General features: G+C 39.0%; 1 protein-coding gene across 2 annotated transcripts in view; it reads left to right on the top strand.

The window, feature by feature from the left end:
• The window catches only part of KCNB2 (potassium voltage-gated channel subfamily B member 2), a 377,391-nt gene extending 362,596 nt beyond the window's left edge, over nucleotides 1-14,795 (top strand). For both annotated transcript variants that reach the window (XM_070481081.1, XM_044768065.2), the window contains exon 3: nucleotides 609-14,795. In XM_070481081.1, the coding sequence (XP_070337182.1) occupies nucleotides 609-2,765 (2,157 nt within the window). In that variant the 3' untranslated portion in view covers nucleotides 2,766-14,795. The remainder of the gene's footprint in view (nucleotides 1-608) is intronic.
• The last annotated feature ends 684 nt before the right edge of the window (nucleotides 14,796-15,479 follow it).

The raw sequence follows: 15,479 nt of genomic DNA, 5'->3' as shown, positions 1-15,479 counted from the left end.
ATGTCTGCCCTGCACCAAGATCATCATGGAGGATCTTCAAGCTCTTCTTTATGAAACCTTCCTTGACCAAACAAAGTTAGCTCATAATCTTCCTTTCCCACATGATGCTTGTTCTATGGGGAGCGTTGTTGTCCTGAGTGTAGGTCTGCATTCATGTTTTTAGTTGTAGAGTAAGACTTCTAGAAATCCTGAATTCCTTCTAGCTTATGTAGCATGGATCGGTGATTCACTAAAGAAACACAAACCAGGTGGTGGAGAGAGAGAAATTACATATGACCAAGAGAGGAGAGATGAGTACTCCCCCAAAATTATTCCAAATGGTTGGTACTCACACAAATGTGCCTAAGAACAAGGTGGGTGGAGGGGAGAGAGGGATTTTTTCCAAATTGCTTAGGCCCTGGAATTTAAATGCTTCCTACATTAAGCTTCTAAGTGAAATGAACTCAAAAAGTGAATGTATTTGTGTTAGGGAATTTTAGGTTGTAAAGCTACCTTCTTGGAACCTCTTGAGGAATCCATACCATGTAAAGAATGGTGACTCCATATGTCTCCTAGTTGCCTTAGCAACTAAGAGGATGTGCTAACTCGGACCTTCTTCTCTTTTCCAGATCTTGGCCATCGTGTCTATCCTGTTCATCGTACTGTCCACCATTGCTCTCTCTCTCAACACTCTCCCGGAGCTGCAGGAAATAGACGAATTTGGGCAACCCAACGACAACCCCCAATTAGCACATGTGGAGGCTGTCTGTATTGCTTGGTTTACCATGGAGTACCTTTTACGGTTCCTATCCTCACCAAATAAATGGAAGTTCTTTAAAGGCCCACTAAACGTCATTGATCTGCTGGCCATCTTGCCATATTATGTCACCATTTTCCTCACAGAGTCCAACAAGAGCGTGCTGCAGTTCCAAAACGTGAGGCGAGTGGTTCAGATCTTCCGAATCATGCGGATCCTCAGGATCCTGAAGCTCGCCAGACATTCGACAGGCCTGCAGTCTCTGGGTTTCACCCTCCGACGGAGTTACAATGAACTGGGCTTGTTGATATTGTTTTTGGCCATGGGGATAATGATATTTTCCAGCCTGGTATTTTTTGCCGAGAAGGATGAAGACGCAACCAAGTTCACCAGTATCCCGGCATCGTTTTGGTGGGCTACCATCACCATGACCACAGTAGGCTATGGGGACATTTATCCAAAAACATTATTAGGGAAAATTGTGGGAGGCCTCTGTTGTATTGCTGGGGTCCTGGTCATTGCCCTTCCCATCCCAATCATTGTGAACAATTTTTCTGAGTTTTACAAGGAGCAGAAACGCCAGGAGAAGGCAATTAAAAGAAGAGAGGCTCTTGAGCGGGCCAAAAGGAATGGAAGCATCGTTTCTATGAACCTAAAAGATGCCTTCGCTCGGAGTATGGAACTAATAGATGTGGCTGTGGAGAAGGCAGGAGAGACAGCCAATACAAAGGACTCGGCGGATGATAATCACGTCTCTCCAAGCCGGTGGAAGTGGGCCAGGAAGGCTCTGTCAGAAACAAGCTCCAACAAGTCTTACGAGAATAAGTACCAGGAAGTTAGCCAAAAAGACTCTCATGAGCAGCTGAACAACACTTCCTCCTCCAGCCCACAGCATCTGAGTGCCCAGAAGCTGGAGATGCTGTACAATGAAATCACCAAGACACAGCCTCACCCTCCCCAGAACCCGGACTGCCAAGAACAGCCCGAGAGGCCATCTGCCTATGAAGAAGAGATAGAAATGGAAGAAGTGGTCTGTCCGCAGGAGCAGCTGGCCGTGGCGCAGACCGAGGTCATCGTGGACATGAAGAGCACCTCGAGCATCGACAGCTTCACCAGCTGTGCCACCGACTTCACGGAGACCGAGAGATCGCCCCTGCCGCCGCCCTCCGCTTCTCACTTGCAGATGAAGTTCCCACCCGACCTCACAGGGACAGAAGAGCACCAAAGAGCCAGGGGCCCCCCATTTCTAACACTAACCAGAGAGAAAGGGCCCGCGGCCAAGGATGCCACCCTGGAATACACTCCAATCGACATAACTGTGAACCTCGAGGCCAGTGGTTCCCAAAGTGGCCTCCACGGCCCCTTGCAGTCTGACAATGCCTCCGACAGCCCTAAGAGCTCGCTGAAAGGCAGCAACCCACTCAAGTCCAGATCGCTCAAAGTGAACTTCAAGGAAAACAGAGGCAGTGCGCCACAAACCCCGCCCAGCACAGCCAGACCCCTGCCAGTCACCACCGCTGACTTTTCACTCACCGCCCCGCAGCTCATCAGTACCATCCTCTTAGAAGAAACGCCCCCCCAGGGAGACAGACCCTTGCTGGGCGCTGAGGTTTCGGCACATTGTCAGGGACCTTCCAAAGGGCTCCCCGCTCGGTTTCCCAAGCAGAAACTCTTTCCTTTCTCATCCAGAGAGAGGAGGAGTTTCACGGAAATAGACACTGGTGAAGACGATGACTTCTTAGAGCTCCAAGGGGCAAGGCAGGACAAGCAGGCGGACTCCAGCCCAAACTGCTTTGCAGATAAACCTAGTGACGGAAGAGACCCTCTAAGAGAAGAGGCCTCTGTGTGCTCTTCCTCCCCCCAGGACACGAGTCACAACTGTAGGCAAGACATTTACCATGCTGTGGCTGAAGTGAAAAAGGACAATAGTCAAGAAGGGTGCAAGATGGAGAACCACTTGTTTGCCCCAGAAATTCATTCCAACCCAGGAGACACAGGTTATTGTCCCACACGTGAAACCAGCATGTGACTAGTTACAAAAGCAATAAAAAAAAAAAAACTTGGTTCTTAAAAATGCGGTTTAAGATGCCTGTGAACTAAAACATGGGAAGCCCCCCAAAAAAGTGCATAAAATGTTATTTTTGCATGGCATGAACAGTTTAGTTTAAGTACTGTTTAAATAAAGAGTCAAGACTGACTGCATTTTGTAACAAACACACAAAAATGACTGAGGGACGTGAACAAATAAAGAGAGTTCTATTAGGAACCAGTATTCTGCAATGTCTGACATTTTTGATCCTTTTCTTTCAAATTGTAGACAGATTTTCAACTTTTAACTTTTCTGTTACAATGAATTTTAGAATTTGCACATGAAAGGACGAGATGTCATTGCATGCATTCATAATTATGAGGAGCAAGGTGCTTTGAGCTTGCAAAATGCATAACTTTGTAAATAATGGGGCCTGGGATGCAAAAGTGTCAAGAACGTATGGAAACCAGTTTCTGAGACACAGGTACTTCCTTCATAGCTACTGCCTCGAGGAGCTGTGCGGACTTCTTGTTGCAAAATTGCAACCTCTTCTTGAACCATCTCACATATCTTGCTTTGGGTTATAAAGCTCTTATAAGTACATTTGTTTAAAGGAATACAGTATTTTCATTTACTTGTGATAGAATTCATAGGGTGCGTTTTTGTTTTTTGCTTCTGCTTAGGTGTGGCATTTGTGGTTTTATTTATAAATCATAAAAATAGGCAAGATTTAATGACCAGATATCAAAAAATTTGGAATTAAAGCTTGAAATTTTGCCAATCAATTATATATCATGCCATAGCCTATTATAGAAATGCATTTCTTGAAAACCTGAAACTATTTAAAAGATTATATCATGCAACGAAACTTTTTTTTAAATGACACTCCACATTTGGAAATCAGTTCTTTTTTTAAAAGAAAATTGTATGTTGGCCATCTAAAGATGACTGTATTTTCCACTTGTGTCCAACTTAACCTTTCTATCTAAAAATCTAAAGATAGAATGCAGATATGGCACAATGGGAATTCCAAAAAGTGACTTTTGACAAATTAAAAGCAGAGCTAAATAAGTGAGACTGCCACCCCTCTCATAGATGGAGTTGGGTTCAGAAATGAGTTACCGTAAAATGAGCCCTGGCCTGGTAATGGGTCACCCAGTCTTTCCCAGTGGGGGGAGGGAACACTGCCACCTGGGGAGTGGCACAGGTGCCAGTAGCACACTCCAGTAGTTGCAGCAACTAGACACACCCCCTCACGTTTCCAGCATCCCCAAGGGGTGTTCAGGGCTACCTTTGTTGAAAGTCACTTCCAGCATTTTCTACCAAGAACAGTGGATCCGAAGGAGTTAAGGCACTTGCCGGTGGTTGCCCTGTTGGTGAAGTCTATACTAGAACCCAGGTCATTTGAATCTACTTTGTTTCACAGGAAGTCAAGGCTCTGGCTCCAGATAGGCAACTACTGGATGTGTGATCCTGGACGAGCCTCGAAAACCTCTCTTGGTCTCAGTTTTGCCCCAATAAAAACCAAGACAAAATTATTTCTAAGCTCTCTCAAGCCTTCCAATTAATATGATTCCTTAGTCTCTCAGGAATGTCCAAGTTTTGCCTCAGCAGAATGCATTTTGTGCACGCGCGCACGTTTGTGTGTGTGTGTGTGTGTAGTTCAGGGAAATAGTTGGGAAAATTCTGGGCCAAATTTAAAGCACAACTTTTTGTTTAAAGAAAAAGCTATCCTAAATTTCATTCTGTTTTTAAAAAAGCACTGGAAAAAGACAACCCAAATATTTAGAATCTAACTTAAGACTTTAAGAAATAACATTGCTTTATCAACAGAATCTGGTCATTATATCTCAGATAAGATAACAAGTTTTGATCTTAGTTGAAATCCAAGGAGCCCTACTACGAAGAATAATTTTAAACATTTCTTTTTCACTGTGCTTAGACTTTCTTAATGGTTTTCATGTTTGTTTCAGAACATAACCTTTAAGAGTTTATAGTCATTAATCATTGATATTTACATTCCTCGTACTTAGTTCAGTGTCTAAAACTAAATGTTGACCAGTTTTTGTAAATCTGGAGTGTTTGAATTTTCTATATATAGTTTTTCAAGTCAAACAGGTATGTCTGCTGTTAGATGAATAGCAAATAAGTTATAAAAATCATTTTCTCTATATAGTCTTATGAAGCAATTACTTTCATAAAGTCTCTATATTGTTGTATTTTTTTTTTTATTTATCTGTCTGCACAAATGGACTTGTTTTATTGCCTTGACGGTTCTCTAATGCCCACCCTTCGTGTGCCCCTTAGGCCTTCTACTGAGAACTCTGCTCCAGAATACTTAATATTAGAAACCTTACCTAGATAAGGAATTCTAGACATTCCACCCTGCAAGCATTCCCCCTAAAAATGTTTTCCCCTTTAATCTTTCTTAAGTGTTAAAGAATTTTCAAGAACATACTATAGAAAGCTTAACCTTCAATTCTTCTTAGTCCCTCTGAGCCAAAAGACTTCAGCTAGGAAAAAAATAAAGTACTCTTCTAAAAAAAAGTTTGATTTTGGTGTTTCACAGTTTGGGAACTGAGGACTCCCAGAATGCACTTCTGCAGCCCCTCCTAAACCTTTGCAATGAACGGCTCCTAAGGCAGAGAATGAAAGTGTATGCCTAAAATGGTCTGGGAATATACCAAGCACAGAGTTCTTTTGAAGTCTTACGTTTTGCATTTAAAATTCATGTAAATGCTGCATTTTACTCCATAACATATGTTTCAATATAAAAGAATTGATGTTTTATATTACTTATCAGCTAGTAAAATTGATATTCTTATAATTTAAATACCTCTTTTGTACACCCTGGAAAATATATCCCCAGTTTGAGAAGCACTGCGTGGATGGCAGGAACATAGAATGGTTCCCACGGAACGCTGGCGGTTTCTGCTGCTGGGAGAGCGTATGCATCGTCCCCCGAGCTCAGTGACCAGGGACAAACATCGATGAGTAAAGACTTTGAATGAACTCAAAATAACACAATCTCAGGAATGGTTCATTTCATTCTTCTGGCTATCTTAACAACCAGTGCAAATTGCCACAAGATTGTTTTAGCTCAAAGGCTGAGATCCATCACAAAGGATAGAAATGGGTGTATGGATAAATGTCTTGGTTGGATCACAAGTACAAGAGTGGCATACTAAGTGGGTCCCTGGAGTTGATCTAATTAGTCTCTAAACATTTCCACTGGAAATTTCTCCACTCTGGCACAACCAACTGCTCTGAAGCAAGTGTTTAGATCAAGCATTATCCTGATATGACTAGATTTGGTAACAAGGACGATATGTGCCAAGATTCTGTTCCCATTAATTTCTTGTCAAAACAGTCTCACGCTCATGTAGATAAAGGCGGAGGAAAGTCAATGATTCAACTATTTTCTCTTGGCATTTGAATAGGAAAAAAAAAAAAGCCTTATGTGTGTAGAGTACTTTACAGTTTGTTTTTGCACTTAATCCTCACAAGAGACTTCTGCACTAGGAGTTATTTATCAGTAAAGGACCAGAGAGGTTATGTGTTTTGCTCAAGTTCACACAGGTTACTAGTGAAGAGGAGAACCTGGCCTCATCCACGTGGTCTGGCTTCAAGTCCAGCATCCCCAATATACCACAGTATGTTGAGTTAGGGTTTTTTCTTTCTATTAATATTCACAATTATGTAAACAAAACTGAGGTGCATTTATAGTCACGCAGTTTGTCTAAAGCAGCAGCGGATCGTGTCAAATGGTAATGACTGAAGATAAATACCATTGACCATCTTTAGCACATATGTTTGCCAGTTTAGAATTCCGGTCATAGTAGACACATCCTTGGGTTAAAGAAAAGACATAGCTCATGATGTAACAGGACATACACATCAAGCAGAGGGCTGAAGGGAGCCACTTGATTTTCTGAAACAAAAACCAGTAAAACTTTAGAACTACTTCTCGTCTAAGTTCAAAAATATTGTCTAATTGAATTTGGTTGTCATTTCACTGTCCATCCAGTCAACAAATACTAGGTGAGCACCCTATATTACTAACTACTAGATATGCACCCCTAAATACTAGATAAGCACCCCTAAATTCTATAGAGGGCATTGTGCTTGGTGCCAGGGTGCAGCCCCAGCCTCATGGAGCTTCCTGCCTGGCCCATTTAAAACCAGGCCAAGGACCCTTTGGGTTACAGAAAAATGTCTTCTGAGTATGGAAAAATCACTTAATCATCAAACCAGGGAAGCATTGAACAGGAACAAGTGAAATGCTTTCCCAACAAACTATTTTCCTAAGAAATAGATGGATGGAATAAATGAAAGTCTGGTCATAATTATTTTTGAATCACAGTTTAGATTTATGATTGAGATAACATGTTGTTAATCTGATGAAGGAGGTGATATGTTATCTTTCCTTATCTGATAAATTGAAAAATAATTTTTCAATTAGATATGTTGCTTGTCAAAATAGCTAATAATAGTCTATCACTGATAACTAGAGCAAAATGTGATACCAGTGAAAAAGTCTATAACAAGTTTTGCATTTTAATAGTGTGTTGATGGTTATGTGATGAAAAACAAAACATTTTAATTGTTTTTCTTACTTCCTATTGACTAGAGGCAACATTTTAGCACTATCACTAGTCTCTGTTTAGTCCTCTGAATTTCTAAAAGGAAGATATTTAAAATTCAATATTCAAAAATTATTTAGCTTAACTAGGGGCCAGCTCAGTGATGCAGCAGTAAGTTTGCACATTCCGCTTCGGCGGCCTGGGGTTTGGATCCTGGGCGCAGACCTATGCATCGCTTGTCGAGCCATGCTGTGGCTGGCATTCCACATATAAAATAGAGGAAGATAGGCACAGATGTTAGCTCAGGGCCAGTCTTCCTCAGGAAAAAGAGGAGGATTGGCAGTAGATGTTAGCTCAGCGCTAATCTTCCTCAAGAAAAAAAAAGAAAGAAAATTATTTAGCTTAACTCAAGGGATATATTCACTAGGTCCATGTGAATTCGAAAATATATTGAGTATTTTTCAACTGCCACTGTCCTAACCCAAAAAGAAAAAAAAAAAAAAAGAAAAAGGAGACTGTACAAAATCTACATAAAAAATGGAAACTTTCAAAGGCCCTTCCCTAAGAAGAAAGAAGAAACGCCCCAACTCTGAAATCTTGGTAAACATTCTATATTATTGAAGTTAGTGCTTACTGTAATATAATGCTATATAATGCTATCTTTGAGTGATTTCAAAATCATTTCTTCTACTTGCCTTTCTAAAACAGCTTAATTTAATTGCATAAATCCTTACTTATCATTGCCGTTAATGAATAATCTCCTCCTTGTTAAGTCTAAAAGGGTTTTAACCTATAAATATACATATAAATAAAGGGAGGTGATGATTCCCTTTAATAATAAGACAACACAAGGCCAGCAAAAGATACAAGTACAAATAAAAGGAAGGGAAGTCTCTGAAATCTGTGAGTAGATTACATATGTTTTTAAGCAGAGAAATTTATATTAGGTCTATGAATATACTTATATAAAATTTAGACATTGACATGAAATTTACAATTGAGAACATAATTCCAACTTTAATTTCTTTCCTGAAGACATTATTTCTTATCATCTAACAGATACTTCCAGATTGCTGTGATAAAAAATGTCGTTCAACAAACACTGATTGTCTACCATGTGCCAGAAATTAATTTATGTTCAGTTCATTCCCTCGATTTTACTAGTCGACCAGAGGGTTCATATTTAAAGAGGTTATATTCCCAAGTGAAGCCCAGTCCCATAGGTAAGCTGGAAATAGCTCAGCAGAATGTTTGCATTTGTTGTCTGAGAATTTTTATACCCCACTTTTATTTTTCCTCAGACTCAAGTTATTTCTTTCATTCCTTACTCTAGAATCTGAATGACCACCCCATTAGATTTCTAAGCATCTATGCTTAAAATTATAGTAGCTGTGTGAAATCACGTGACAATTTATTTCAGTGTAGATATTGCCCTCTTCTGCCAAAGGAAATATGATTCCAGCAAAAATGACATTAAAAGTAACTATTTTTATACTCCCGTAAGTGTTTCATTTGATTTTGTTTTTAATCCTAGCCTGTATGCTGCTATAGAAGCCATCACAGCCTGCTAATCTGATGAAAATAATGCCAATCTGGGTTGTGCCCCTTATCTCCCATCCACCGGGCAATGCTGGCAAACGATATGGCTGAATAGTTTTACTTTTGGTTATTTTTGCTCCATTTCAGCCTAAAACGAATTTGAGATGGCATACCAGACAATAAAAATAGACTTTCAAATTCAAGACTCAGGGAAACAGACACAGAATAGTGCTAACAGATCAGAGAGAAACGCACAGGCTCAGAAACAATGTCCTGAGCCCGGCCAGCCTGCTTTTTATTCTCCTTGTTGAGTGCCCTCTAGTGGTCAACCTGAGAGAAAGCGGAATTCTATTTGCCTAGAAAGGATGTGGTAACAAAGATTGAAAGAAAGTTCTCTACCATTTCCTACCTTCCATTATGCATGCATATGGCCAAAATCACAGCTACGTCCCAGACATCTTTTTCAGTGATCATTTCTCAGTTTTCTTTTTCTTACTCCAAAATATCTGATAAAATTTGCTACTCTTTGCACAGCTCTTTCAGAACATTCCCACCACTGCCTCCAAATCAAAACAAAATCACAAGGTTAGCTGAGTAGTTAGGAGTGTCCTAGTCTGTGCTCTGGATACACAGAGAGTGCTACTTGGACCTCTCTACTGTTCGTGGGAAGCTAACGAGAACTCAGTGGTTTTTCTAAGATTCACGGACCTGTGAAGACAAAGATATTGGGTTGACTGACTCCAAAACTCGTAGTTTCCATTCTACCTGAAGATTACAAGTAGAACCCGAAATGCCCCTGAACTGACTCTGGCCACAAAACAGATGATTTCTAAACTCCCAAGAGACATCTGTGGGTTCTGGCCAGAAATTCTATTACAGCCAGATTTCTGCCGTCTTTAAACCAAGATGCTTGTAACATTCTTATTTGCAGCATATGTGGTAGACTATGATTTTAACCTGCAAACTGTACTCACATCATAATGTTTAATTGAAATTAGGAGGATTTTTGTAAAGAAAACAAATAGAGAGTAATATATACTAATATTACCCAAATTACTTACCCCCAAAAATGCTATTGCCAGAATTGATGAATTTTTATATACTATGAAAATCTCTCTAAAGAACTGGGAAAATCTTCCTATTTAGTTCAAATTCAAAGACAGAAAGATCTGCAACTTACAAAACACTAGATTTGTCATACAACAGCCAAGTTTCAAACTTATGCAATTTTAAAGAGGTATGATATTATACCATTAAAAATTCAACACTGAATGTATAAAAAAGGTTTATTAAGCAAATATAAGGTACCATTAGCACACTGAAGCATTTTTAATAAGCTTTCATTTAACTGCATAATGACTACGTCTGCTCTTAGCACCTTGCTTTCAATCCGAAAGCTTTTCTTTTTTATATTGTTGCTTGTGTTACTTGCTTGCTTTTGTTTGGAGAAGTGAGGGTAAGTGGCAGAACGTCTTTAAAGGGGAAAGTTATTGGACAACTTATTAACATCACCTACTGTGCCCCGGGGCACAATGGAAACCATTTGTGGAAGTCCCTTCTACCTTCTTCTCAAGTTTCACCACCCTGGTTTGGAAAGCGATTCTTTTGATCAAATCTCAGATCCTGCTCATCCAGATTTTTCCTTCCTCTCCTGTCTGCAGTGCCCACCAGCAGTCCTTTCTTAGGGTCTGCTTGATGGCAGGACTTTAGATATCAAGTCAGGGGCAGGACCAAATGAGCCATTAGCAATAGCAACTTGAAGCCCAAAGCCAAGAGTGATAGGAGGCTGTCCAGGCGGTCAGAAAACGTAGAGAAGCCTGAGGACAGAGAACTGTCTCCACATGGTGTGATCATATGGTTCGACCAACAAGGCAACGACACGATGTTTTCTCCCACTCTTAACAAAAGAACAATAATTTTAAGTCTTTTAAGAACTTCAAAGGTAATACTCAAGTTAATTAGAAAGGTGGGGCCCAACTCACTAATTTACCACAAGATAGCATCCTAAGTGCAAACTTTCCGCTAAGTTTCTGTGCATAACCAATTAGTGAGTCTGTTTTCAGGACAGTTTACAAAAAGGAAAGTATCAGTGTTACCATTTCATCATTTTCAATGGTAACAAACATTTCCATCAGGGGAAACTGATCTTACTCTGGTAGTTTTTATACGGTTCTTGGCCCAAACTATAAGAGCAGTTGAAACAAAACTTTAGCAAAAGATACTAGGGATGGAGAGAAGGCCATATTGAAAAATTATACTTTGCTGTACATCAAGTTAGAAATGATTCATATTTGGGTAAGGATTTCTTTTAATGTGCTTTTATTTAGAAATATCCTTAGGTGGTCATTTGAAATTAATATTTCTCATTTTACTATAACTATGAGTTTTTTTTAAAATGACTGTTATAAATTAAATGAGGTGCCATATAGTAAAGCACCTCCCGCAATGCTCGACAATAGGCGGTCTTCGTTTTCTTTTAAAAAGTATTGCAAAACAATCTTTCAGCTCACATTTGTGTGCTATGACTTAGTCTTCTAAAGTTCTTCTGTGGCTTCCGAAACAGTCAAAATTTTAAACGTGCGTGTGAGTATAAATGTAGGTTTTCCCTTCCTGCTATCTTAAAATAGAGAGCATTTTATTTTCTAAATTATACACACATGCATGTGTGTAAATATATGTGTCTCCACCTCATGTGGCTTTAAAGAGAGATTGACATTATTTGAACAAATAACACGTTATGAAAACTTAGGTAATGCAGTTTTGTTTTGTTTTCTTACCTAACAGCCTTACATTTTTAACATTTAATAGACAAACGTCATTTTCTTCTAGAGAAAAATCAGCTTCTTACAATTACTAAGACTTTAGATATATTATCTATCTAAAGAGTCTTTTACACGGTCCCTATCACTTAATTAAACAAACTTAGTCATCTTGCGAATATTCAACATACTGTTCCATCTTTATGCTTTAAATATTTGTAAATCTAAGGATATATTTCATAAAGTAATTCATAACCAAATTTGGTTCCAGATTTACCATAATTGGCTATTTGCCAGAATAAACTATAAAGTGAGGATAAGAGCTTTCAAGTATTCAAAAAATTCTAAATTTTGTTTTTTACAATCCGAAGTATACATTATCATCAGGGTTCACCAGAGACTTTTTGTTTTACTTTTTGTGTTAATGTTAAAATCTTATTGACCAAGAAAGGTAACAGAGGAGGAGGCTCACTTTCTGTTTCAATTTATTTAAAATGCCAGGTTACAAAAATTTAGACCGAGCCCTTATGTCGTACAGGAGCGTCAGAGCTGGAGGATGACCAAAGGCTGCATATAATGAATGCAGCTCACTGTAGAGTCCTTACACTGTCTAAAAGCAACTCCTCCAACCAAATCCGAGTGGTCACTGTGGAAACGGGGGGTGCAACTAACTCTGATATTACAGACAGACTGACTTTGAGAAGATCGTTGAATCTGCGAGGGAATTTCCAAGATACGCTAACATTTCACCTTCAGAATATCTGGGATCTATCACTGGTAAACTGAACATAATACTTTGATTTTAATGAAGGCTTTTTTGGTTTTTTTCTTTTTTGATTTGTTTGTTTTTTGCTTAGTAATACTATGAGAACGTTAGTGTAACACATGACTTAGTTTGGGGTTTCCATCAGCTTACTGTGATGCTTTAAAAAATAATCCATGTTCTAAAGCATAATTGCATGACAGTCTAGATCTTGTTACTATTTAGTTATAGCCTAATGAATACTGTATTCCTACCTGTTTTCTCAAAAAATAAAGTTCCTAGCTGATTAAATAATACTCAGATAAAGCATTATGCTGCCTAACCAGCTCACGAAATGTATGTATTACCTGTCTTTATGTAGCTTGTGTAAAAACTCAACACTGACTGCCCATGTCTGCGGCATTTACAAGCTGCCAGGGTGACTCTCTCATCTTACTGTCAACACGCTATGTTACAGCGTTGTGTACAAGTGACTGTCAACTGCTTACTCATCGTCTAGCCCAGAAAAGATCTGAGGCAGTGCAATAACGCCTTTAGTTCAAATGGTTCATTGTTTGGATCATTTCGGTCTGTGCGTTCTTTACCATAAATACTGAAGTAGTATTTTTTGACTGTCTTTTTCAGGCTTGTAGTAAAAATCTCTACATCGTATCTACTTAGCCTAAATATGTCAAGTAATTCAGTTTAAAAAGTGTTGCCTACTGACAAACTAAAGAGAAATAGCTACTGATTTGCCCAGGTAATTGCTTAAATTATTTTCCATGGCCAGTGTAGATTTGCCTTAAATGGTTTCTTTCACCACTATTGTGTGTAGAATAAAAAGAGGATATTGTGGTGAATGCTTACCTGTCTGACATTAGCTCTTTTTGCTACTCAAAGGGTGTACATTCCTCAGAAGTGACCTGTCTAGCGAGAGTCAGTAGTCAAGAATATACGTTATTTTCATTTTGGTCTTTCAAAGGCCAGCATTTTAGTGGGGAGGAAGGGTAGAGAGGGGGCAAGAGGAGATGAGGCGATGAAGACAGAAGGAGGAGAAAGAAAAAAAGAAAAGCTGGTAGAGAAAGGCAAATCTCCAAATGAGTTAAACGGGAGAAACTGTACATTTTTTTGAATGTACAGTTTCGGTACCTCTTTTGTACATTTAATGTACATTTTTTTGAAACATTGATTGGCTTTTGGGAAGGCCGTTTGTGTCTGTGTGTGTGCGTGTGGGCGTGAGTGTGTTCAGGATCAGGAGCAGGAGCCTGAATTCTCTACTGCTCTTTTGGTTAACGAGAGTCATATATTATTCAAAACAAATCTGTCTGACTCCCAAAACTCATGAATTTCATGTTTAATGTTAGAATTATACTGTTATTGTTAAACTCAGGACAACTCTGTGAAGATTCACAAAGTAATTTTATGAAAACTTACGGTGAAACTATAAAACTGTCAGTAATTAACACACATGGAAAGCCTTGCTGGGAAGAATTACCATGATTTCCCTATAAAAGAGGTTGATACACAACCTATTCTTTTTTTCTCAAGTTGTAGAGATTTTAATCATTTCTATCAAGTCCCTAACATCTCCCAGATTAAAAACACTCAGAACTATTTTTAAAACCTAGGGAATATAGAGTATCAGAAATTAAAAGTTAGATTCATAGTTCTTAAAATGCTATATACATTAAGTAATACGATTTCATATTTCTGTTACACGTGGTATTAGATTTATAGATACAGTCGCATGACGCATCATTTACTTGTATTAACTTCAATGTTTTAGAGAGTTTTCACGCTACCCTGTGAACTCTCTGAATGATGCAGGGGAAAGAAGCACAATCAGTATTTTATTCCTTAAGATTTCTCAGTTGCATTATGCTGTCCTGTCCACACACGTGATAGTATTAGCATTTCATCTTATACTACGTTGAAATACTTTTAAGACAAATCCTCAGTAGAAGCTAAAGCTTATACGTAAGCGGTAAGTCTTGTCTAGTCTCATTCATCTGCCTCAACATGCTTTATTTCATTATATTCGCAAACAAAATGTTTTGATTTTAATTTTGTAAAGAAGATACGATGTAGCGTACTTGTGTTTGTTCAGCTCTCCATCCCGCACCATTAATACAATGCCTTTCTCTCCCATTTAATGGTGTTTGTATCAATGTTCCCATATCTGCAGCATTTTAACTCCATAAAAAGAAATGTGATTTTGTATTAGTAGTTTTGCTGATCAACTCAATATTTCTGCACCAGTCAGCGTACTTATATGCATGTAGTAGTCTGTACAATTGTCCAACATCAAAATACTTGTTTACTTTATGTCAAAATGTCTATAAAATTGCTGGCATTGTTCTCCATTTCAGTCTGGTAAAATAAGCAAGATAAAAAAAATAAATGTGTAAATGAATCATCTGTGTCATTTCCGTTTTCTGCATGAAGCCAGTCTGCACTCAGCATGGCATCCGTGCCCGCCACCCAACAATCCATGGTTTCTTGACACCCCATGACCCACTGTTGAGGCTGGTAGCTTTCGGAAGAAGTGTAGGGTAAAACTGCTAAGTCTGGAGAAAAATCAAAGTGGGATCCATTGCCATTCAAAGTACTCTCCTTCTCAAGTGACTCCTCTTAGACAGTGTATGGATATATGTCACCTGGTTTATGTTTTTTAAAAATTCAATGCAAACCACACTGCCAAAACTCTGGGATGAGATTGTCAAAGAAGTTTGAGATAGTCACTCACTGCCATTCCTGAAACCAATTCAGGACAGTCTTTATTGGGTAAATTAAGTCTTACCTCCTGGCCCCAGGGCTAGCTTCATGGGTATGCAACCTGTGCTTACACAGAAGTGCAGCCACTTAGAAGAGCCCCACACTTCATTTAATGCCCTGCTGTCACCATCTTGAAATTCTTAATAACTTTTCAGCAAGGTACCCTGTATTTTCATTTTGGCTTAGGCCCCACAAGTCATATAGCCAGTCCTGCCTGACCAGGGAGGCAAATGGTAGGACTGCCAATTGAGTCGGGCTTGCCAAGGCAAGAGGTTAACAGATGGTGAGGAGAGAAGCTTATTTATTTAACAAAGTC

This window comes from Equus asinus, chromosome 12 (assembly GCF_041296235.1).
Source record: "Equus asinus isolate D_3611 breed Donkey chromosome 12, EquAss-T2T_v2, whole genome shotgun sequence".
NCBI lineage: Eukaryota > Metazoa > Chordata > Mammalia > Perissodactyla > Equidae > Equus > Equus asinus.
The sequence above is the reverse complement of the archived record's forward strand: the minus strand, read 5'-3'. Positions and strand labels throughout refer to the sequence as shown.